We start from the raw sequence: 23,265 nt of genomic DNA, 5'->3' as shown, positions 1-23,265 counted from the left end.
TACGTCCAGCAGGATGAAGATGCTGTCTTTCCCAGGATGGCGGGGGCAGGCAGGCTTGCTCTCGGTCACACAAGACTGAGGCTGAGAGGCTGAGAGTTGCTCTCCTGTTGTGCAACCCACTGTGTGTATAGATGCCACCTGGCCCTCTTCATATCCTTGTGGGAACTGGGGCCCCTGGGAACCTTGGCCACAAAACACTGCTCTGCTAGCCACTGCCCTCACGGTGAGCAACCCAAACCTTTGTCTCTGACTCACGAGTTTTGTGTCCTGTGCCAGCATCTGTGAACCACGGCAGGCTCACTGTTGGTTAGAACGAACGTGGCCAACTTGCTTGCAAATAGGGCAAAATCTTAGCCCTGTCACAGTTCTTGACACCATGTAAAACCGTTAAGTTTTTTTGCTTTGGATTGGAAGTGAATCACTTTGGAATCAGCGAAGTAAAAATAAATAGATCGTGCTGATTGCAAGCTCCGATTTGCATATGTATATATCTCTCTGAGTAATAAAAACGGAGGAATAAGTTATCTTAAAATGTCATCTGCCCATTAGACAAAAATATTTCATATTACATGGATTATAGGGTAAGATAATGAAGAAGGCATTGCTGGTGCAAACTCTGGAGTCCATTGGTGGCCTTCTTCTTTCTGGATTAGTCCAGGGCCTTGCTGGTCTATCCCCAGACTGGGGTGTGTGCAGCACTGGCAGGAAAGGAACTGCCTCTTCTCCTTCAGAACTTCCCCCAAGTCTGTCCATTCACCTCTTGTTCCCTGTTATTATCTGCACAGCGCCCCAAGTCTGATACCCACCTGCTATTTCTTGACCTCTGACTCTAGCTTAACCACATTCCTTGGCTCCTGGTGGACTCACCACTAAAGAAACACGAGCTGACTGCAGCTGGCCAGGAATTCCTGTGTCTCCGTGTGACTGGAGTAGAGGACCCGGTGGTGGGAACAGAGGGCAGTAAACACATCTCAGGAAGGGCTGCTCTTTTGTTTAGGAAAATGCATTAATGAGTCTTGATGAGGAGGACAAGGTGAGGCCCCCTCCCCAGGGCAGGGCTGGCACGTGGGAGGAAAGACAGGTCAGCGTGTGCAGTTCTGCAAATGATGTCTTCCCTTGATGTTATTGCATCTTGGACTCCTGTGCAGGCAGGAGACACAGAAGAGTTTGGTTTTGTTCGGGGAGGGTGCTGAGACTCAGAGAAGAGAAGAAGAGCAGAGACACGGAGTTGAGAAGGGAGGAAGGGAGGCCCAGCAGTGTGGTGGGAGGCTGGGGGTAAGGGGCAGACGTGCTCTCCATCCCTGCAAGGAGGGCGGCCAGTGATTGGAGCGGGGACGCCCTGGGATCCTCTGAGATGGGGTTAGGGTGCCCGGGCAGGCCTCACCTGCAGTGCCGGCCTCCGATTGGACGCAGCCCTGAAACCACTTCGGAGATTCCACCCAAGCTCCCCCTGCCCTTCTGCTGGCACTGCCTGAACAGTGGGCACACAGGCCTTGCGGCTCCGCTTGGGCTACATGTGTTTCTTAGACCCACCATGGCCCTCCTGCCTCAGAAACAGGACAGCAAGTCCCCGTGGAGGCACACAAGACCACAGGAGCCCACAGAGTGGGCTTTGCTTTTGTCCTCACCCTGTGTGCCCACGCTCTAGCAGTTGTAGCTTGAGCACACGTGCTGTATAATAACACTGTCCTCAACTGCACGTTCAGCTGTCCTTCCCCAAACCCCACTGCTCATCCTACTCGGAGATGTGCAGCAGCCGACGAAGTAAGCAAGAGGAGCTGCCTGGCACTCCAACACTCCACCCCCTTGGAAGGAGACAAGGCAAGGAGGCAGCTACAGAGGAGCCGAAAGCCAGAGGATGTGGGCGCTCAGTGGGGAGCAGAGCTGTCTGCAGAGATCATGCGGTGGGCAAGGGGTGACCGAATCCTGAGCCCCCATTTTCTGGGCCCCGGCTTCCCGCCCCTCAGCTCCTAACCTGTAAAGTGGAAGGCAGTAGCCCATGGCCAGGCCCTTGCAGGCTGTAAGGACCTCTCAGTGCCCCAGAGCCTTGGCCTGTTGTACGGGGAGAGACTGTGCCCCTTGGAGAATCACGTCTGCCGGCAGCCCAGTCAGGCTCAGCTCAGGCTGCTCTGACACCTGAAGGGGAACAGGGCAGAAAGGCAGTGCAGGGCGCACTAGGGTCAGCAGGTGGGGAGCACACAAACACCCCGCTGTCCTGGCAGGTGGGGGTGCAGGGGAATGGGCTTCTCAGAGCTGGGGGCCTGGGACGATGCAGTCCCAGGGGCTGAGACCTGGGCTCTCCTTGAGAGGCAGGCAGAAATGAAGTGCATCCTGGGAAATGAACTGGTAATTACTAGGGCTAGAAGGTGTGTTCGAAGCCTTAAGATGGGAAGGAAGAGGCAAAGAAAGGAAGGGACTTTCAAGAGATTAACTTTCAGATCAACTGTGTTGTTTTTGGTTTTGGGTTTATTTATTTATTTATTTTAGATTTACTTTTTACTTTAGAGAAAGAGAAAGAAGGCATGCAAGCAGGGGGAGGGGCAGAGGGAGAGGGAGAGAGAATCTCAAGCAGACTCCATTTCAGTGCAGAGCCCACCTAGGGACTCAATCTCAGGTCCCTGAGATCATGACCTGAACAGAAATCAAGAGTTGGACTCTTAACCGACTGAGCCCCACCAGGCGCCGCAGTGTCTTAAAGGACAGGTCAGACTGAATGGGATGAGATGGAAATGGTGGACAGACAGATGCCAAGTGGAGATGCTAAGCTGGTGGAAATCACAGCTACCACGTGCATTTCTACTCATCTACCCCACTGCAGAGATGTGTGGTTTTAACAATTAGGGGCCCTTTACACACAGTCACTTGTTCGATCTCCCTGTCTCAGTTCAAATGACTGGTGACAAATAAGCAGGGAAGAGCCCATGTCTGTAAGTCCTAATTATGTGCACCTGGCATAGAGGGAGTGCTTGATAAATATTGTTTGAAAGAAAAACTTATTTTCATTACTATATTTAGCATGTTCCTTCGTATACAGTATGCTTAATTCAATTAATTTTTTTAAAAGATTTTATTTATTTATTCATGAGAGATACAGAAAGAGAGGCAGATACAGGCAGAGGGAGAAGCAGGCTCCATGCAGGGAGCCTGACGTGGGACTCGATCCCGGGACTCCAGGGTCACACCCTGGGCCGAAGGCAGACGGTCAACCGCTGAGCCACCCAGACGTCCCTCAATTAATGTTTAATTGATTTTATTGTCAGTATCTCCCCACCTCATCTCTAGATTATTAGAATAACAGCTTTCCCTCACAAATCCCTTTTCCCTCACAAATCACAGATCCAGTGACTCTTTGTGATCCAATTAATTAAAATCTTTTTTTCTGAGACATTTTCTTACCATTCTGCACATTAGATCATTTAGGTGTACTTCTGTATTATCTCAGGAAAGTTACTTCAATTATGTCCTTTTCTGATGGGGGAAGTCCAGCTTATAGAAGCGAAAGAACACTAACCAAGAATATATATAATTTAAATGTCAATATTAAATCCTGAGTTTTTCTACTTCTTCCAATGACAAAAGAAGAGAAAATCAGACAAACATGCATTACAAACATTTGCAAATTATACATCTGACAAGGATCATATCCAGAATATAGAAAGAACTCTGGCAACTGAATAATAAAAAGAGAAATAGCCCAATTTAAAAAGGGTAAAGGCATTAAATAGTCCTCCAAGGAAGATAGACAGATAGCTAATAAGAACATGTGAAGATGCTTAACATTAGTAGTCATTAGGAAAATGCATATCAAAACCACAATGAAACACCACCAGGATGGCCATCATAAACAAGGCAGACAGTAACAAGTGTTGGTGAGGGTGTGGAGAAACTGGAAACCTCATACACTGCTGATGGAAGGTAAAACGGCGAAGCCCGTGAAGAAAACATTCAGTTCCTCAAAAAGCTAAACATACAGTTACCATATGACCCAGCAGTTCTACTCTTAGGTAGGTACCCTAGCGAATTTAAAGAAAAAGTCCATATGAAAACTTTTAAATATTCATAGTAGCATAATTCATAACAGGCAAAACATGGAAGCAAATGTCCTCAACTGATGAATACATAAGTAAAAATAGATACACAGAATGTGGCATTTTCATACAATAGAACAGTATTTGGCCATAAAAAGGAATGAAGTGTGGATACATGCTAAAACATAATGAACCGCAAAAGCTGAGGAGAGAAAAACTCTAAAGATCTACCCTCAAAGGAAGCCATTCTAGATTTCTAAGTCAGCATGACTCTAAACTTTGTTCAAACCAAAAGCCTGATTTATGGCCACCATGCATGTATTGTACATCTGCTTTGTGAATGAGTAACCTAAAGAAAAATCATCTTGTCCTTGAGATACGGATCAATGTTCCTGCTCCCTGCATTCCTTTATGATGGAAAACTCTTGATTCCTGCCTATATGCTAATCCATAATCTTCTGAGCTTCTACAAGATGTAAAATGTAGACAATCCTGTAAAAATGACTCATTCTTCAGAACACGTTCATCTCTGTGAAGAGCGTGTTTCCCAGGCAGCCTAACTTGGGCTCAAATAAAATGCTCTTTCTTGGTGTTAGAGATTCTAAAAGATTTGTTCATTTTGCATTGACAAAAACATCATGCTAAGTGAAAGAAATCAGTCATAAAGAAGCATATATTATATAATTCCACTTAAAGGAAATGCCCAGAATAGACAAATTCAATAAATACACAAAACAGATTAGCAATTTCCAGAGGCTAAGGGCCTTATAATAAAACCCTTACCTCTCTCTTAACAACTAAAAGCTTTCTGGAAGGTGTATATTTATAGGAGTTACTTGTCATGAATTCATCTCATTTCAGCACAAGGTGAAATCATGTCTAACAGGTGAATAAAACACTGTAAACTGGATGGGGAGAGGTAGTCAGAGATGCCAGACGGTGTGGTATGAAGACAGGGGAACCAGAACCACCAGTGGACCTGTGAAATGAGTGCCCTGGGATCCACAGGGACAGAACTTCATGGAGCTGAAACAAAATTAGGGAGAAAGAGGTAGCCCCAGGTTCCCGGGAGCACTGGCCATGGCAATGAGTGGAAGACGGGAGAGAAAAAGCAAACACCTGCCCAGGAAGCCTTCTCTCCCAGACAGTCTTTTAAAAGCAACTCGGGTTAATGTTAGCTTCAGGATTTCAGGGCTGTGCAGGCAAAGGAGAAGAGGCAACATGGACCTGGACAGAAAGCCATCTGTTTAGAAGACCTCTATGCTGCCTTCAAGGAGAATGAACAAAATTCAGTTGAAGAGAAATTGAATTCAGCTTCTTTAGCTGATGAGGGCTGGGCCCTGCACTTTGGAACGCCCGTCACGTCTCAGGTAGACGGAGTGCAGACGGAGATACATCTTGGCCGTTAGCAGGCAAGCTGTTGCAAGCACATGCTTACGCTGTGTGTTCACTTGACTGAACTCTTCTAGAGAACAATGGAAAAGAGCGCCTTCCACGTATAGTTCTAGGGGCACAGATCTTGGAGCCTGCATTTGAAATTGGGCTGGGCTAAGGTTTTCGGCTCCCATTTGATGTATCTTTTCTTCCTACGACAACAGTTAAAAAGATGCAGGCTAAGGGGCATTTGTATTTCTGGAACTTCTTGTAATTTTCTGCAGAGAAGGAAGGATTAAAGTCACTACGCTGTTTGAGTTGTGTGAGCCCACTGAGCGTTTGTCCTGCCTGTGCTCCTGGCACAAAGGCAGACCAGCCCTCCCACGGACACCCTCCCACGTTTCACCAAAGGAGCTTCTTGTCCCGTCAATGTGCCTATCAAATGCGAGGGCTGCTCAGAGGATAGGGCGGGAACCTGTGTCCAAGCACATTGTCCCAAACTCTCTAGTGTGAGCAATACTCTTTTGATGTGGGATTCTTCAGTGTTGAATTCCCTGTGCTGCACGTACCCCTCCAAGCAAATCACGCTGAGGGACCATCGTTTCCGAAGGGCTCCCATTCCGTGTTTTACACACCCAGGGGGCTTCGATCCATTCAGTCTGGCATCTCCCTCTCAGAAACTAGATTCCTTTACAAAACAGAATCTCAGCATCTCCTTTGATGCCAAACCACTCTGAGCCCTGGTCAATTCAAGGGCTTTGACAAGCTCATTGTCTGGACAGGGACGCTCTCAGCTGGGGGGAGGGGGGTGAGTAGGGGGGGAATGAATGGGCCATGGCAATATTTCATTAAAAACCTTTTGGGGAAAAGGAAACAAGTGTTTTCAGATCCTCCTGTCTTGATAACTGAGTAGAAACCTAGCTTGTGTCCAAACTATCAATCAAATCTTTTTTTCATTGCAGGAAAAGCATCTGATAAACCCCTTTGGGTCCTATTTATTTCCAGATCTTCAAAATGAAAGTTCATTCTAATGCCAACGAGCAGAATGTCACTCAATAGAAGAACCCTCCCTGGCCCAGAAGGCTTGATTTGCCTTGGCTCTGAGAAGATGCAAACCCTAAACTCCACAGTGTTTGAGCCCACGCGCTCTATAAGGAAAGATGTTTCTGCAGAGGGGAAGGTCTCCGATAGGCTTTCTCTGTCAATCAATATTTATTGGATATTCACACAACTGGGTCTCTGGTCTGAGCATACAGTCACTTAGGCATAGGAGCATCTCTACATCCTTTTTTTTTTTTTAATTTTTTATTTACTATTTATGATAGTCACAGAGAGAGAGAGAGAGAGAGGCAGAGACACAGGCAGAGGGAGAAGCAGGCTCCATGCACCAGGAGCCCGACGTGGGATTCGATCCCGGGTCTCCAGGATCGCGCCCTGGGCCAAAGGCAGGCGCCAAACTGCTGCGCCACCCAGGGATCCCGCATCTCTACATCCTTATGTGTTTGAAGGAAGAGGAAAATGAGAGGGGAGAGGGGTTGCTCATTGCTGGTGAACCTTGTGAACTGGAATCTTATGTTCAATTTGTCATGTTAACCTGAGCTGGGAAGCCTGAGCGTGGTCCTTTAGAAGCCACCAATGTCCTTTTCCGATATTGAAAGTCGCTTTCTGTTTATTGTCCAGTCGGATTCCCTTTCCAAATGATCTCCTCCCGGAGGAAGGGCAGCTAATAGCACCCAGTTCAATACGTCCTGACATGGGAGTCCAGACAACTGTGTGCCATTACATCTAGTAACTTTACTGTGACATTTTAGGGTACGTTCAGGGACCAGAGGATCAGGGTGGTAAAAAGTCTGGGGGAAATCCCATAACCAGATGGGATGGAGGACCCCAGGCTGCATTTTTAAAAAATATTTTATTTATTTATTCATGAGAGACACAGAGAGAGGCAGAGACACAGGCAGAGGGAGAAGCAGGCTCCTTACTGGGAGCCCAATGCGGGACTCAATCCTGGAATCCCGGGATCATGCCCTGAGCCAAAGACAGATGCTCAACCGCTGAGCCATCCAGCCATCCCCCCAGGTTGCATTTTACAGATTCACCAAAAAACTCTCTAACGTCCCCGTAAACCTGTAAAATGTGGAGAAATACATGTTCCTTGCTTATTCTCAAGATGTTGGTCAGCCTTAGTTAAGGACAAGACATCTGCTATGTATTTTTTACATCATTAAACCTCCTCGGAGTTTTGGATACTCGATGTCTTTCACCTCTAGGAATTAATTTATTTATTTTTAAAGATTTATTTATTTACTCATGAGAGAGGCAGAGACACAGGCAGAGGGAGAAGCAGGTTCCCTGTGGGAAGCCTGATGTGAGAGTTGATCCCAGGACCCCAGGATCATGGCCTGAGCCAAAGGCAGTCAACCACTGAGCCACCCAGGTGTTCCACCCTTAATAGTTTAGATCCAACTTTATCTTTAATCTACAGGGCAGCTATAGACCTAAGCATCATTTTGGGGGCATGATCTGTGTCAACATACATGTGGTGTTACTGAATGAAAAGCACTTCTCATGTACACAGGAGGACATTAATCAGCTAAAATCAAACTCTGCTATTTGAGACAACATGGATGCCTCCTGAGGATGTTATGTTGAGCATGAAAAATCAGATGGAGAAAGACAAAAATGGTATGATCTCACTTACACGTGGAGTTCAAAAAAAGCCAAACTCACTCACTCAGAGAGTATGGTGGTGCTTACCAGGGCCTGAGGATGGGGGGTGGGGGTGGGGGTGGGGAGAACCAAGAATGTGTTGGTCAAAGGACACAGGTGAGCAGTTGGAAGATTAATGAGCTCTGGGCAGCAAATGCACAGCACAGTGATCACAGGCAATGATACCGTATCACATACTTCAAAGATGCCAAGAGACCAGATCTTAAATGTTCTCACCACAAGAAAGAAATAATAATTATGGGACGTGCCAGAGGTGCTCGCTAACACTATGGTGGTAATCACACTGTAATATGTAAATGTATCAAATCAACATGTTATACACCTTATATACTGTTCTATGTCAATTATATCGCAATAAAAAAAGCGTATTTCTTAGCTACATGCCAAACATCCACATCAGCTTTGATCACAACATGCTTTCAAGGTTAAGCCTCTCAAATTAATAAAACGAGGATATAAATCAACTGGTAAGTCAATTAGCAAAGACTCGGGCTCTCTTACCTATTTTGAGAAAGAGGCAGGCTCCCGGCCATGCAGGGCCTCTCAGGCCATTTCTGAGGATTTTGTTATTTTTCCCAATGAAAGCATTTAAGCAGGGGAATCCCAGGATCTGACTCGGGTTCTGAAAGATCACTTCAGCTGCTGGATAGAGGATGAATTCAAGGTGACAGAGTAGACTGGGGGGGAGCCGGGGTTGGGGTGCCTGAGGTATATGCCCTCCGAATGGGTAATAGTCGAATATGGGACAATACGCACATGTGCACACACACGGCTCAGCCTGCCCTGGCAGGAGAATCCATGCCTGCGGTGCACCCTCGGGCAGGAATAGTGCTTGGCCCTGCTGGCGCTGTGTCCTGCCCGGGCAAGTGGGGCTCCCCAGCCTGTCGCAGTGCACACTGTGGGCACCGGGCTAGCCCTGGGGCAGAGGCATAGCCGTAGCTGCAACGCTCCGTGGGCCCTTCAGGAAAATGGCTGGGAAGGTACTTCTTTTCCTTCTCTCAGAGCATCGGTGGCCGCGTTGCTTCCCTCCCGTCTGGCCTCGGTCTGTGGTCGGGTTTCTGAGGGTTCCCCAGCCCCAGCGTGGCCCTCGGGGCCCCAGAGCCCTGGCATGCAGCACGCAGGAAGAATGGGTCTGGCTTCATTTGCCCACTTTGGGTGAAATGGGGAAAAGCCAGCCCCTCCCCGGGTGCACAAAGCGGAGAGCACCACGAGCGTGCAGAACGTACCAGACATGACGGTAAAAATGCTGCTGCACGTCTTCAATCCACAAGGACACCAGCTTTAAAGAATGAAGGCAATTTTCACTTTTCTCAGTATGAGCTGCCTTCTGCAGGTGAAAGGAAGGTGAAAGGCTTTGGTTTATCATCAGCAGCAGCAGCAGCAGCATGAGAAATGGGAGTTTTTTTTTCTTTTTTCTTTTTTTGTAATCCCGCGGCTCTGTGGGGGAATGCTGTGAAGGGCTTGGCAAAGAGCCCTGGTCTCAGGGGCCATCTCTCTAGACCCAGGGATCAGGTGGGAGGGGCAGCTTCTCACTGCCTTGCCAGGCTGTGGCAGGTCCGAGTAGTTCTTAGCCATGGACATTTTTTTTTTAATATATTTATTCATGAGACACAGAGAGAGGCAGAGACACAGGCAGAGGGAGAAGCAGGCTCCCTGCGGGGAGTCCGATGCGGGACTCGATCCCAGGACCTGGGGATCACGCACTGAGCAGAAGGCAGATGCTCACCCACTGAGCCCCCCGGCTGCCCCAGCCATGGGTATTTGTATCTGATGCCCTGTGATGCTTCTGTGACCCGAGGAGCTCCCGCTCGGCTTGTTTGTTCAGGGCTCCAGTGTCTGCCTGGCTTTCTAGTTAAGTCTCTGTGCTCAACATCACCAAGATGTTGGACCCAAAGCCTAAAATATAATGCAGAGCTTGGACGCTGAAGCTCACACAGCGGAAACACACCGGGGCATAGGCAGTTCAACGGAAGTAGTGGATCTTGGGGTGACAACAGGCCCCACTGCTTGGTCACCTTAGCTTTGGTGCTTACTATAGCTAACCTTGATTTTGTGTATGTTTCTTTAAGTTCTATTTTAATGCTTCAGAAGCTTAAGCAGGGAAAACAGGGAGCAGTTCTGAGAAGTAGTTTCACGTGAGGATCTAAACACAGGGGTACCAACGGTGGCGGCTCATCCCTCCTCTTCCAGGCCAGGCTTACACGTGTGCTGAGACACTGATGCCCTCAGGCCTGGGGTGGCCACTCAGGCAGGTCCTGAGCGGCCTCCTCCAGTGACCCTGGCGTGCTGCACAGGTGTCTGAACTTTCCAGATGTGGTCTGCACGCATGAAGACGGATGGCACAGATGGTTCCAGGCCATACACACACATACCCAGTTCTTACAGACCTCGATCACCCCAGCAAGGACTTCTCAAAGCCAGATTTCTCGTGGCTGCCAGCTTTCAGCTCCTGCTGACGTCCGCCTGGGACCTTCCAGTCGACAATTCCTTCCGCCATCTGAACTCTGCAGCAGCCGTGTGCGCTGCTCTATGTTCTGTTGTCTGTCTCCAAGAGCTGCTGTGGGATCAACACGCTCAGGCCTCATGACAACCTTTAGGATGCCTGATTTTGGAACTCCTCAGATGTTTAGAAAGGTATCCTGAGAATATACTTCTAGTGCCAGCAAGCTTGACTGGCCAAGAACAGAGAGAATATTCCATGAAAGAAGAATCATCCCTTTTCCTGGCTTCTTGCCAGACCCCACAGGGGTCTGAACTGTCTCTAGCCCAATGCAGTCTCTCCTCGTCAGTGTCCCAAAGGTAAGCGACAGAGTCTTTTATCTGAGTGGCATTTTACAGCATGTTGTTGCTTTGATTATTACCACCCCACACCCCACACCCCAAAGAACTAATCAGTTTGTTTGCTTAATATGTTTTTTTATGCCTTGTGTAAAGAATAATAGAATTTTGGAATTGGGATGAATTCTATCCTAGTTCCTAAAGTGTCACCAAATTTTCCAGTGAAGTGACTGAGTCCTGGGGTTTAAGGGACTTGCCTGAGGCCACCTGTTGCATTTGCTGCTCCTCAGGGGGTTCCTGCCATGTGACCCCCACACAAGCGTGGTGCGGACGTCTCCCTGGCAGGATGGGATTTCAACCTCTATGCTCTGAATGCAGACAGAAGTGTTGGATTAATGTTCCATCTGCACTTAAGTGTCTTTTCTTTTTAGAGGTTTTGAAAAAAGTGTGTTAAAGAATTTGGGGTCTTTGTGCATACATCTCTGGTGGGAGGGATGGCGGGTTCAAAATTAATTTGAAAAACAATAGAGAGTGAAGTAGGTAGATCACTGGGGGTAGTAAATGGATTCCTTGCTACTTGTGACTCATGGACTATTGGACATTCCTTCATCAACCTCCCCTCCCTACCCTATTTCCATCATAACAAGAGCTGCCAGTTGCCCACCAGGTATTGTACAAGACCCTCAACCCTCCCAGTAACCCTGTGAGGTAGGAATTATTATTCCCATTTCACAGAGGAGGAAGCTGAGGCTCCCACAGGTGAAGTAACTTGCCCCAAATCACACAACTTGGTGAGTGGTGGAATTCTATTCACCTGATTCCAAGGGGCGGACAGCCACTCCTTCCACTTCAGGTTGGTGAATACATCACTTTGCATCTCAGGGCCCTGGCAAAGTCATGCCACCCAGACAGGACCCACCCCATGGTCCCTCTTCTTTATGCAGAGGACCTGTGTGGGCAAGGCCAACCCCTTTGACTACCTGCAGAACTCTCCTTCCGATTCTGGCAGCAGGAGGGAGGCCATGGGGTTCTTCATCAGATCGGCCACTGCAGGGTCCTTGGGTGTCACATAGAAGAAAGGAATCCCAGTGCTGTTGTCCAAGGGGCCGTCGCTGATGGGCAGGCAGTTCCCAAACGGCAGTCCTGGGATCTAACAAATAGCGAAAAAGGCTTTTTCAATGCAGGGTTTTGGATTGATCTGAGCTGGGAGCTTAACTTGTGTCTCTGGCCAGGAAATGTAGCAACGAGGATGGCACGGCATCATCACGGGGTTGACGGGTAGTAAATGAAGCCACGGGGGTTCCCACCTGACCCAGGTCACCCAGTGATGGCTCTACAATTCTACAGAGAAGGTGAGCGGGGCCATTCTGTCTGGGAGAATAGCAAAGGGATTATTCTGGAAGTTGATGAAAAGCATTTGACAAAGAAAAATGCTCACTTTATGCAATTTAAAGCGATCTGTGGGAGAGGTGATGAAATGTATGGAAGGGTGCTAGAATATTTTCCATAAGCTGCCCCTAGAAGCCTCACTCTCCCAAGGTTTTGAAAACTTTGAGAACAGAACTCAAGTCTTAACTTTAATAACTGGTCTTTGGACTCTGGGAACTTTCTATTACTGTTTCTCTTAGGGCCACACCATTTTCTTAGGTATTAGTTACATTTTTTAATTGTAATCAATATTTCATTATATAGTCCAGCAACTCACCCTGGAAGTCATAGGAACATATTACACCCGGTTTTGTTCATGATCACCCAGTGGTGTAGGTGAAGTTCTCAGACATGTATGCAAATATATCTTAGGTTTGCCCTGACACCTGCTGGGTGTTGCATCCCTATCTTCATGAGCTTTATTTACCTTCTACAGAGGGTTCCTTATTGTCACTGAGCTTAGAACTCAGGGGCTGTCCTAATCTTTAAAGTGTTACATGGCAACAGTGGAATAATAGATGGCTTTCATCTTTGGAGACGCAATGTTATGGAGTCTTCCAAAATTGTAAGTTCATTCACAGATTCTTGTTTTTCAGCTTGTCATAAACTGCCTCGAGTCATGCTTTGCACACATGACATGCATATGGTAAATGCTCTCTGAATGTATTGAATTTGGATTAAATGTCAATACCGGAATAATAAAGCTAAGAAAAGAGACGTTGAAAGTCAAAGTATCTTCAGTACATTGGCACTAGCCTTTTAACTGCTTGAAACAATCTGTGTATTTTTTTAAAGCATTCACTCTATCTAGATTCTTCTTTTCTAAAAAAAAAATATTTTAATTTAAGTAATCTCTATACCCAGTGTGGGGCTCAAACTCACAAACCCCACATCAAGAGGGGGTTGGGCTCTTCTGACTGCGCCAGCCACACACGCTGAAACAATGTTTTAAACCAAGATCAGGGATCCCTGGGTGGCACAGCGGTTTGGCGCCTGGGCGCGATCCTGGAGACCCGGGATCGAATCCCACATCGGGCTCCCAGTGCATGGAGCCTGCTTCTCCCTCTGCCTGTGTCTCTGCCTCTCTCTCTCTGTGACTGTCATAAATAAAAATTTAAAAAAAACTTTATAAATTAAAAAAATAAAAAATAAACCAAGATCAGCTTCATAGTTAAGCTTCATATCTTCCTAAGGTGTGTCTTAGGAACCTCATATATAACTGTGAGCAACCATTTGGATGCTGTGACAGGGGTTAAATCATCACCATAATCAGAATAAACTTCTTGAGATATTTTTTAAAAAGTAAAACAGGAACTTTGAAACTATATAGTCAACCACTTAATTTCATAGACAAGGAAAGCAAAGTGGACAAGCCAGTGACTTAGCCAGTCCCCAAATGGGTGAGACCTGGGTTAAGAGCCTGCCCGCTGGCCAATGACCTATACATTCCAAAAAAAAAATATATTTTTTTTGCATAAATTAAATAGGAGTTCTAATTACCTCCCTGTAATAAAACCCTTACCAGGCTTACCAGCCCTGAAAGCTTTCTGGAGGGTGAGTACTTGTGGATGTCACAGCCTCGTATTTCTCCATGTCATTTTGACTTAAGGGGTAATCCTGGCTAACAGGTGAGTAAAACATTTGCGAACCGAATGATAAAAGTGGAGCAGAAACCGGCTCATTCCAGCACGTGTATATATATACATACACTTTGCACCTAAACCTCCTTTCCAGAAAAATTCTCGAGGTGCATATTTCAAAACGTCACTGTGCACCCCCGTCCCGTGGTGCTTCCTCCCGGCCGCAGTGTGGGCAGGTGACCGGGGCGCTGGGGTCCGCTGGGCGCCGGGGGCCGCCTCGGGGGTGCAGCTCGGGCGCCGTCCCCCCGCCCCCCGCCCCCCGCCCCCCGTTGCCAGGGTAACCAGGGCGCCGGCCCCCGCCCCCGCCCGCCGGGCACGGCCCCCGCCTCCCCCCCCCGGCCCCGCGGGGCGCGCACCTGCCGCCCGCTCGCGGCCGCGTACCTTCTCGTGGGCGGACACGGTGGCCAGACAGCCCCAGGCGCTGGCGTGGGCCAGGAAGCGGGCGGTGCCGGGGCGCAGCCTCGGGCCGCCCTGGCGCCGGTAGGAGAACATCCCCGGCGGCGCGGGGGGCGGCCTGGCGCGGGCGGCGGCGGCGGCGGCGGCGGGCGGCAGGTGCGCGTCCTCCTTGTGCGCCGAGGCCGGGAAGCTGCGCTGCCAGATGCTGCCCGAGTCCTCCAGCAGCGCGGGCAGCGCGTCCTCGGTGGAGGCGCTGTCCAGCTCCTCGTCCACCTCGTTGGTGACGGCCCAGGACACGGAGCTCACGATCACGTAGCCGGCGGCCGGGGACAGCAGGGCGCCGCAGCACAGCAGCCAGGGGAGGCGGCCGGCGGGCCGCGCGGGCCGGCGGCGCACGGACATCTTGCGGCGGCGCGCCCTGCCGCGGGGGCCGCCTGGAGCGCGCGGGCGGCGGGCCGGGCCGGGGCGCCCCCCGGCGGCGGGAGCGCGGAACTGGGCTGGGCCCCCGAGCGCCCCCGCGCGCCGCCGAGCCCCCCGCGCGCCCCCGCCCCCGCCTCGCGCTCCGCGGCCGCTGGGTCCGCGCCGCCTGCCGGGGCCCGGGTGCGCTCCGCGGCCAGACCGGGTGGGCGCTCAGATCCGAACCGACGCGCTCCCTGCCTCACCGGCTCGCGCAGCCTCTCTGCGCCTCGGTTTCTCTATTGGAGAAACCGGCAAGCACGGGATCTAGCGCCCAGGGGTGCTGGCGGGGAGAAGCGAATCACGGCGTGCAGAGGCCTCGGGCAGCGCGGGCGGCGGGGTCCGGCGTGCACCGGTCGTTGTCATTTCAGAGAGTGAACGGCGGGGGTGAGCCTGGCACCGCGTCAGCCTGATGCAAAGGCCTTGCTCCTGCTCTTGAGCACTTTACACTTTGCTGGGACAGGAACGCGTTGCCCCCCGCTCCTCTGAAAGCAAAATCAAATGTTTACGTATCAACTAAAGTAGAAGGGAGCGGACGCCCAGAGACAAAGTGGCTGGGGCGGACTGGGCGGAGAATTCTCTGAACCCGCCGGGGTTAAAGCGTTCTCCTGTTGGTGGACATTTGGGCTGTTGCCAGTGGTGAGGTTTTATAGGTATCAGCAGGATCTGAATCATTTACCCTCTGAACCTCTGCTTATGGCATTCCCTTATCTGCCCGTACGGAGACATGGTCTGCTCTAGATTTTTTTTTCTTTTTTCTTTTTTCTTTTCTTTTCTTTTTTTTAAAGATTTTTTATTGGGGATCCCTGGGTGGCTCAGCGGTTTAGCACCTGCCTTTGGCCCAGGGAGCGACCCTAGAGTCCTGGGATCGAGTCCGGCGTCAGGCTCCCTGCATGGAGCCTGCTTCTCCCTCTGCCTGTGTCTCTGCCTCCCTCTCTCTCTCTCTCTCTGTGTATCATAAATAAATAAATAAATAAAATCTTAAAAAAAAACTAAAGATTTTTTAATTTATTCATAGAGACAGAGAAGGGCAGAGACACAGGCAGAGGGAGAAGCAGGCTCCACACCGGGAGCCCAATGCGGGACTCGATGCCAGAACTTCAGGATCAGGCCGCCGGCCAAAGGCAGGCGCCAAACCGCTGCGCCACCAGGGCTGCCCTCTGCTCTAGATTTTCTTTTTCTTTCTTTCTTTCTTTCTTTCTTTCTTTCTTTCTTTCTTTCTTTCTTTCTTTCTTTCTTTCTTTCTTTCTTTCTTTCTTTCTTTCTTTCTTTCTTTTTTAAATTATTTATTCATGGAGACAGAGAGAGAGAGAGAGAGAGGCAGAGACACAGGCAGAGGGAGAAGCAGGCTCCATGCAGGGAGCCCGACGTGGGACTCGATCCCGGGTCTCCAAGATCACACCGTGGACTGAAGGCAGTGCTAAACCGCTGAGCCACTCAGACTGCCCGGCTCCAGATTTTCTATCCAAAATCTGATAGTCCTACTTCCAATTTATTACGGATGAAAGAAACAGGAGTTTGCACTAGCATTTTTGTAGCTCTTTTGGCAAATGTTACATGGTGCAGTAACCAGGGGATCTGTTGCCTACTCTGTCCCCCAATCCATCTACCTCCTCCTTTCCCTTCTCTTCAAAGCCTTTCTTCTTTTAAAAACTCGGCTTCGGGGATCCCTGGGTGGCGCAGTGGTTTAGCGCCTGCCTTTGGCCCAGGGCACGATCCTGGAGACCCGGGATCGAATCCCACGTCGGGCTCCCGGTGCATGGAGCCTGCTTCTCCCTCTGCCTGTGTCTCTGCCTCTCTCTCTCTCTCTCTGTGACTATCATAAATAAATAAAAATTAAAAAATAATAATAAAAATAAAAAGTCGGCTTCATCTCCTGGGTGCCCTCCAACCTGACCTCCTCCCACCCCACCCCCCACCTTTCCACGATGCCCTCTCTCTACCGAGAGCCTAAGGGGAGGCCTGGTACTCTCTCCCAGTGATCGCCTCTCCTCCGTGGCTCTGTCATCCTTTCCTACTGCTGACTTGCCAACCTCTCACTCGCCCCAGAGTGATGTGTGCCACGGTCTTGGAGAGGCAGCGTAGCAAGTTATTAAAAACGTGGGCTCTTTCAAATGACTTCAAATGAATCCAAATCCTGCTCTATGACCTACTAGCTGTGTCTGCAAAATAAGGACAGTCACATCTATCCCAGTGGCCTAGGAGGAGCCCGCAGCCGCGGCGCCGGATCCGTGTAGCACAGCTGCTTCCCCTGCCCGGGCTCTGCAGGGAGCAGGGCAAGCCCCGCGGCTACTCCTGCCACCAACGTTCTTGTTCTTGACTGTCAGGGGCTGCGTCTTACTGTGAGGCTCTGGTGAAGGTGGGTGTTGTCCTCTGCCGCCTCAGCACATGATGTGAAGATGAAATGCCTAATTCTTACTGTTCATTGCCAGCAGGGTCAAGTCCAGGTTCCTTAATTCAATATACAGGACCCCTGTAACCTGGTCCCTGCCTGTCTGTCCCTGGCCATCCTCCCCACTGCATCTCCCTCGCAGACTCTGCTGCAGTCATACCAGCCTCTTTGTGGTGCTACAGTCAGCGAACACCCACACTGGCACCATGTAGATAATGCAATTACCATTCTGATCTACTTGCGTCCTCACTCTTTATCCCTCTGTTCATTCATCAGGCTACATGATAATAATTTTAGAATATTTTGATTAAGAGATAGGACATATGCAGCAAATGCATAAAATACATGTGTATGATTTAAAGAATCTCTAACAAGAAAATCTGCTAAAATCATTCAGTGAGGAAATATTACCATTACCATTACCAGTTCCCCAGAAGCTCTCCATATATCCCCCTCCCCAAATCACAAGGCCCTGCCCCCTCTCCTGGAGGTAATTACCATCTTGTCATTTGTGACACACATTCTTTGCTTTTCTTCATAGTCTGACTTCCTACGTATGCACCCTCAATGCTACGGATTCATCTTATTTTGAACTTCATATAAATGAAATCATACTTAATGTATTTTTTGTGTCTGTGTTCAGTCAAAATTCTGTTTGTGGGAATCACCCTTGTTTTGTTGTTTGTGGATGTATGTGGCTGTACACAATACTTTGCATTGTGTGACTATCTGACCGTTTATTCAAGTACTGTCAGTAGATGTTTTGATAGGTTTTATTATTCAGGTAGGGTGAGGCCGGCAGATCAAGAGATGACTGCCATGGCAAAGGTAATTTACTCTACTCGTAGATCTCAAGAAAAGGGATCTTTGACTAATGTGGACAGGAGCCCTAGGATAAATACTCCCCATTTCCAGGTCACAGGTGGGCAATTTACTTTACACAGTTTCTCGGAGGGTATCCAGCAGGAATGAGCATGGGTTGCTCACCCCCTTCGAATGGCTTTCCTTCCTCACTGGTTCAGTCATTCAAATGATGCGCCACTTCTGTTCTTTAGGACTGACTACATCCCGAAGTAAACTACTGTGTGCCAAGTCCTTGTCTCAGAACTTTGGAGGAACCTAAGCTAAGGCGCTGGTGCACACATTCAAGAGTTTCTCTAGAAAATATCACTTGTAGTAGGATAGCTGATTGTGGGGTATAAGTGTGCTTAATTTTATTATATAATGTCAAACTGATTTCCACAATGATTGTACCAGTTTACATCGCTACAATCAGTGTATGATAGTTGCTGTTGCTCCACGTTCTCATCAATACAGATTATTGTCAGATTTCCTGGTTTTTGACTCCTCCACCCAGTCTGGTGGATAAATAATGGTAATGAGTGATTTTTGTTTTAATGACTAATGTGGTTGGTTGATTACCTTTTCATACTTTTATTGGCCAGTTGGATATCCTCTTTTGTGAAACGCCTTAATGTCTTTTGCCCATTTATATTGGGTTGCCTGTGGGGTTTCTTTGGTATTGATTTGTAAGAGTTACTTTTATTTTCTGTATGCCAGTCTTTTGGTGTTGAAAAGTGCCACAGCTTGTCTTTGGGTAGCTGTTAATGCTCATGTTTTTATGCATCAACTTCACGGGGCTAAGGGATGCCTAGACAGCTGGTAAGACATCATTTCTGGGTGTGTCTGTGAGGGTGTATGGGGAAGAGATTAGTGTTTGAGTCCATAGATGAGCAAAGAAGATGGGTCGCACCACTGGGGGTGGGCATCACTCAGTCCTTAAGGGTCTGAATAGAGTTGAGACACCCATCTCCTCCTGCCCTTGGACATCAGCACTCTTGGTTCCCAAGTTTTCAGGTTCACGCTGAGATTTACTCCATTGATACCCCTGGTTCTCAGAGCTTTGTGTTTGGACCGAGACCACATAAGTGGCTTTCTGGGGCCTGCAGCTTGCAGTGGGCAGATCTTGGACTTCTCAGGCTCCATAGTCACATGAGCTAATCCATGTTGTTCTATGGATCAGTAGTGCTTTCCTTTTTCTAGGTGACTAATATTCCCTCGTGTAGATATACCACATTTGTTTATTCATTCAACGGTTGATATTGTGTTGTTTCTTTTCTTTTTTTTTTGCTGTTATGAATAAAGCTGCAATAACGTTCACATAAAAGTGTAGGTGGGGACACATGTCTTCATTTTTCTTGAGTAACACTTAAGAACAGGATTGCTGGGTTGTGTGGTAATTATCAATTTACCTCTATAATGAATCATCAAGATTTTTTTCCCCTAAAGTGTCTATGCCATTTTGCATTCCCACTGACACTACATGACTGTTTCAATTGCTCCACATCCTTGGCAACACTTGGTATTGGGTGGCTTTTAATTTTAGCCATTTACTGGGTATGTAGTGATATCTCAGTGCAGTTTTAATTTACATTTCTCCAATGACTATTAATATTGGGCAGCTTTTTATGTGCTTACCTACTTTTTACCTATCTTCTTTGGTGAAGTGTCTCTTTAATTCTTTACTCATTTATAAAATCTGGTTGGGTCTTCCTATTGTTGAGTTGTGAGAGTTATTTTATATATTCTCCATACCAGTCTTTTTCCAGGTATGTGTTTTGCCAATATTTTCTCCCAGTTTATGGCTTGCATTTCCATATTCTTACCAGTGTCTTTTTAAAAATATTTTATTTATTTATTCATGAGAGACACAGAGAGAGAGGGGGGGGCAGAGACACAGGCAGAGGGAGAAGTAGGCTCCATGCAGGGAGCCTGACATGGGACTCAATCCCAGGTGTCTGGGATCCTGCCCTGGGTTAAAGGTGGTGCTAAACCACTGAGCTACCGGGGCTGCCCTTACTAGTGTCTTTTGAAGAAAAAAAAAAAACATTTAAAATTTTGATGGCATCTAATTTACCAATTTTTTTCTTTCATGGTTTGTGTTTTCTGTATTGTTTCTAAGAAATCTTTGCCTGACCTAAGTCCATGAAAAATAGCTTTGATGTTGTATTCTAGAAGATTAATAGCTTTATCTCTTACATTTAAGTCTATAATCCATTTAAAGACATTTTCTGTATATGGGTGAGGTTCATTTTGTCCCCAGAGATTAGACTGATCCATCACTCTTTGTTAAAAAGACTATCCCTTCTTTTGACTTACATGTTGTTGTTTTAATGCTATATTTTCTTAATACAATGAGACATTGTTATTCTTTTATGCACTCCACATTTATTCATTTTTAAATATCTTATTTATTTGAGAGAGAGAGAGAGAGAGAGAGAGAGAGAGAGAGAGAGAGAGAGAATGCGCTAGTGAGGGGAGGGGCAGAGGGAGAGAATCTCAAGTGGACTCCCTGCTTTCAAGATCATGACCTGAACTGAAATCAAGAGTTGGATGCTTAACTAACTGGGCCACACAGGCACCCCCAGTTCACATTTATTTAGATTTAGCCACATATTCTCCAATTTCCTCACTCTGTCTTTTCTTGTATCTCAGATCTTCCATTTGTAATCATTTTCTTTCCTACTAAAGGCCCCATCTCTAAATATCATCTAAAAGATCATTCTAAAGGAATTATATCCTTTAGAATTCGCTTTAATGAGGGTCTACTAGTGGCAAACTCTGTCTGAAGTGTACTTCTCTTTCACTCTCAGCAAATATTTCTGAGTATAGAATTCTAGCAATAGGCATGTCTTCAAGACATGGAAGTCATCATTCCACTTTTGGTTTCCATGTTGCTGCTGAGAAGTCAGATTTCAGCCTCATGGCCACTCCTTTGAAGACCACTGCTCTTTAGTTCTCCTGTGGCTTTAAAACTCTTCTCTGTGTGTTTGGTATGCATCTGAGTAGAGGTTTCTTCCTCCTCCTTTTCTTCCTTCTTTCACTGGAAACATTTTAGACCTCTCTGGTCTTTAACCTTTTATATTTGTTGTCTCTTTATCTTTGTGCTACATTTTGGATAACTTATTGTTGTGCACAGAAGCTTTGTGTCTACCCCCACCCCCAATTCATATGTTTAGGGGTAGCTATATTTGGGCATCGGGCCTCTAATGAAATAATTAAAGTTAAGTGAAGTTGTAAAGGTGGGGACTGATTTGACAGAATTAGTGACCTAATAAGAACACCAGAGAACTCTCTCTCTCTGTGTATGAGCACCAAGGAAAGCCATGTGATGACAGCACAAGGGTGGCCATCTGCAAGCCAGGAAGAGAGCTCTTACCAGAAACTGAATCAGCTGGAAACTTGATCTTGGACTGCCCAGCCCTCAGAACTGTGAGAGAAGAACTTCCTGTTCTTTAAGCCACCCAGCCTGTGTATTTTTTTTTTTATGACAACCTCAAGCACCTGAATACAATGAATATACTGAAATTGGTTTGTCCTTGAACCTATTGATGGATAATAGTCTTGTTACCAGATATTGTCTATTATAGCTAAAGCATCTATAAGTACCCTTGTACAAGTCTTTTTGTGAATATATGTTTTCTTTCTTTTGGGTAAATACCTTAGAATAAAATCGCTGGCTGATAGAGTAGCTATATGTTTATAGAAAACTGTGTTATGGACGGAATGTTTGTGGCCCTGCCCATATGTGGAAGCTCTATCCCCCATTATGATGATATTTAGAGATGGGGCCTTTGGGAGGTAATGAGGATTGGATTAGGTCATAGCGTAAGACCCCATGATGGCATTAATGGCCTTATAAGAAGAGGAAGTGAGAAAGTTCTTCCACCCACCTTCCTGCCCCACTGTGTCTATGCACCAAGGAAAGCTGTGTAAGGACACAGCAAGAAGATAGATAGATGTAAGCTAGGGAGTGAACTTACCAGGAACCAAGTCATGTGACATCTTGATCTTATACTTCTAGCTTCCAGAATTGTGAGAAAATAAATGTCTGTGGTTTAAGCCACTCAGTTTATGATATTTTGTTATGACAGCCCAAGCAGACTGAAACACTGTCAAACTGTTTTCCAATATGATATTTACCATCTTATAGTCCTAGTAGCCTGGTAGCAGTGTATGAGTACCACATGAGGTCTCTAAATGATGCATGTGGTCATAGCACTTACACAGAAGGAGTTATTTTGAATTGGAACTTGGTTACTTGGCTTAGTAACATTTTCCAGTGATTTTAGGTTTGTTTTACTGTAAGCAATCCAGAACCATCGGGTATGTGTTGCTCTAGCAAAGGACTCTCCCACTAGCAAATACTCTCAAGTTTGGTTGTAGGAGACTGGCCATTGGTACCTTTACAAGAATATTTGACTAGTAATGGGAGAGAACAGATTGCAGATCTACTGCTCACCCATTACTTCCCACTCACAAATACTTTGTCAAGAACAATGAGAGGCATGTGGTCGGAGGAAATAGACCATGGTTTAAAGTTTGGGGATGGGAATGTACAAGATGAGGCTGGGATGCCTTCTCGAGTTAGAAAAGAAAGCTAGAAAAGATTAATAGATCATGTCAGAAGAACACAGGAGGCAACTGGAAAGGTCTTCCCCTGGGAAAAGATGGAATAATTTAAGTATCAAAAAGAATAATAGTGGCAGTTATTTTAAACACTAAACATACATTTATTTACCGTACTCCTCAGCAATTGCTCTCCTGGGCATTTTTCCCAGAGAACTAAAACCATATGTCTCCCATGAAAACCTATAGACATCAGTGTTCATAGCAACTTTATTTGTAGCAGCCTCAAACTGGAAGCAACCCAAATGTCCCTCAATATGTGAATGGCTAAACAAATGGTTCTATCCATATCATGGAATACTACTCAACAATAAAAATTGATGCATGCAACAACTTGGGTGGATCTTAAAAGCATTATGTTGAGTGAAAAAAAATCAGTCTCAAAAAGTCACACATCGTATGATTTCATTTATATGACATTCTCAAAATGACAAAATTATAGGGATGGAAAACAGGCTAGTGGTTGCTAAGGGTTAATGATGGTGTGTGGGGGTGTATAACTATAAGGGGGTAGCATTAAGGAGCTCTTTGTGGTGGTGGAAGAGTTTTGTATCTTTTTTTTAAAAAAGGTTTT

The 23,265-nt window shown here is 47.0% G+C and overlaps 1 protein-coding gene across 1 annotated transcript in view; it reads right to left on the bottom strand.

Moving 5' to 3' along the window:
- CREG2 (cellular repressor of E1A stimulated genes 2) overlaps window positions 1–14,785 on the bottom strand; it is a 36,364-nt gene extending 21,579 nt beyond the window's left edge. Inside the window, exons 1-2 of the mRNA XM_072742503.1 lie at window positions 14,360–14,785; window positions 11,891–12,060 (exon numbers count right to left, since the gene is read on the bottom strand). Of these exons, the coding sequence (XP_072598604.1) occupies window positions 11,891–12,060; window positions 14,360–14,776 (587 nt within the window). The 5' untranslated portion in view covers window positions 14,777–14,785. The remainder of the gene's footprint in view (window positions 1–11,890; window positions 12,061–14,359) is intronic.
- Window positions 14,786–23,265: the final 8,480 nt, after the last annotated feature.

This window comes from Vulpes vulpes, chromosome 16, assembly GCF_048418805.1.
Source record: "Vulpes vulpes isolate BD-2025 chromosome 16, VulVul3, whole genome shotgun sequence".
Lineage (NCBI taxonomy): Eukaryota > Metazoa > Chordata > Mammalia > Carnivora > Canidae > Vulpes > Vulpes vulpes.
The sequence above is the reverse complement of the archived record's forward strand: the minus strand, read 5'-3'. Positions and strand labels throughout refer to the sequence as shown.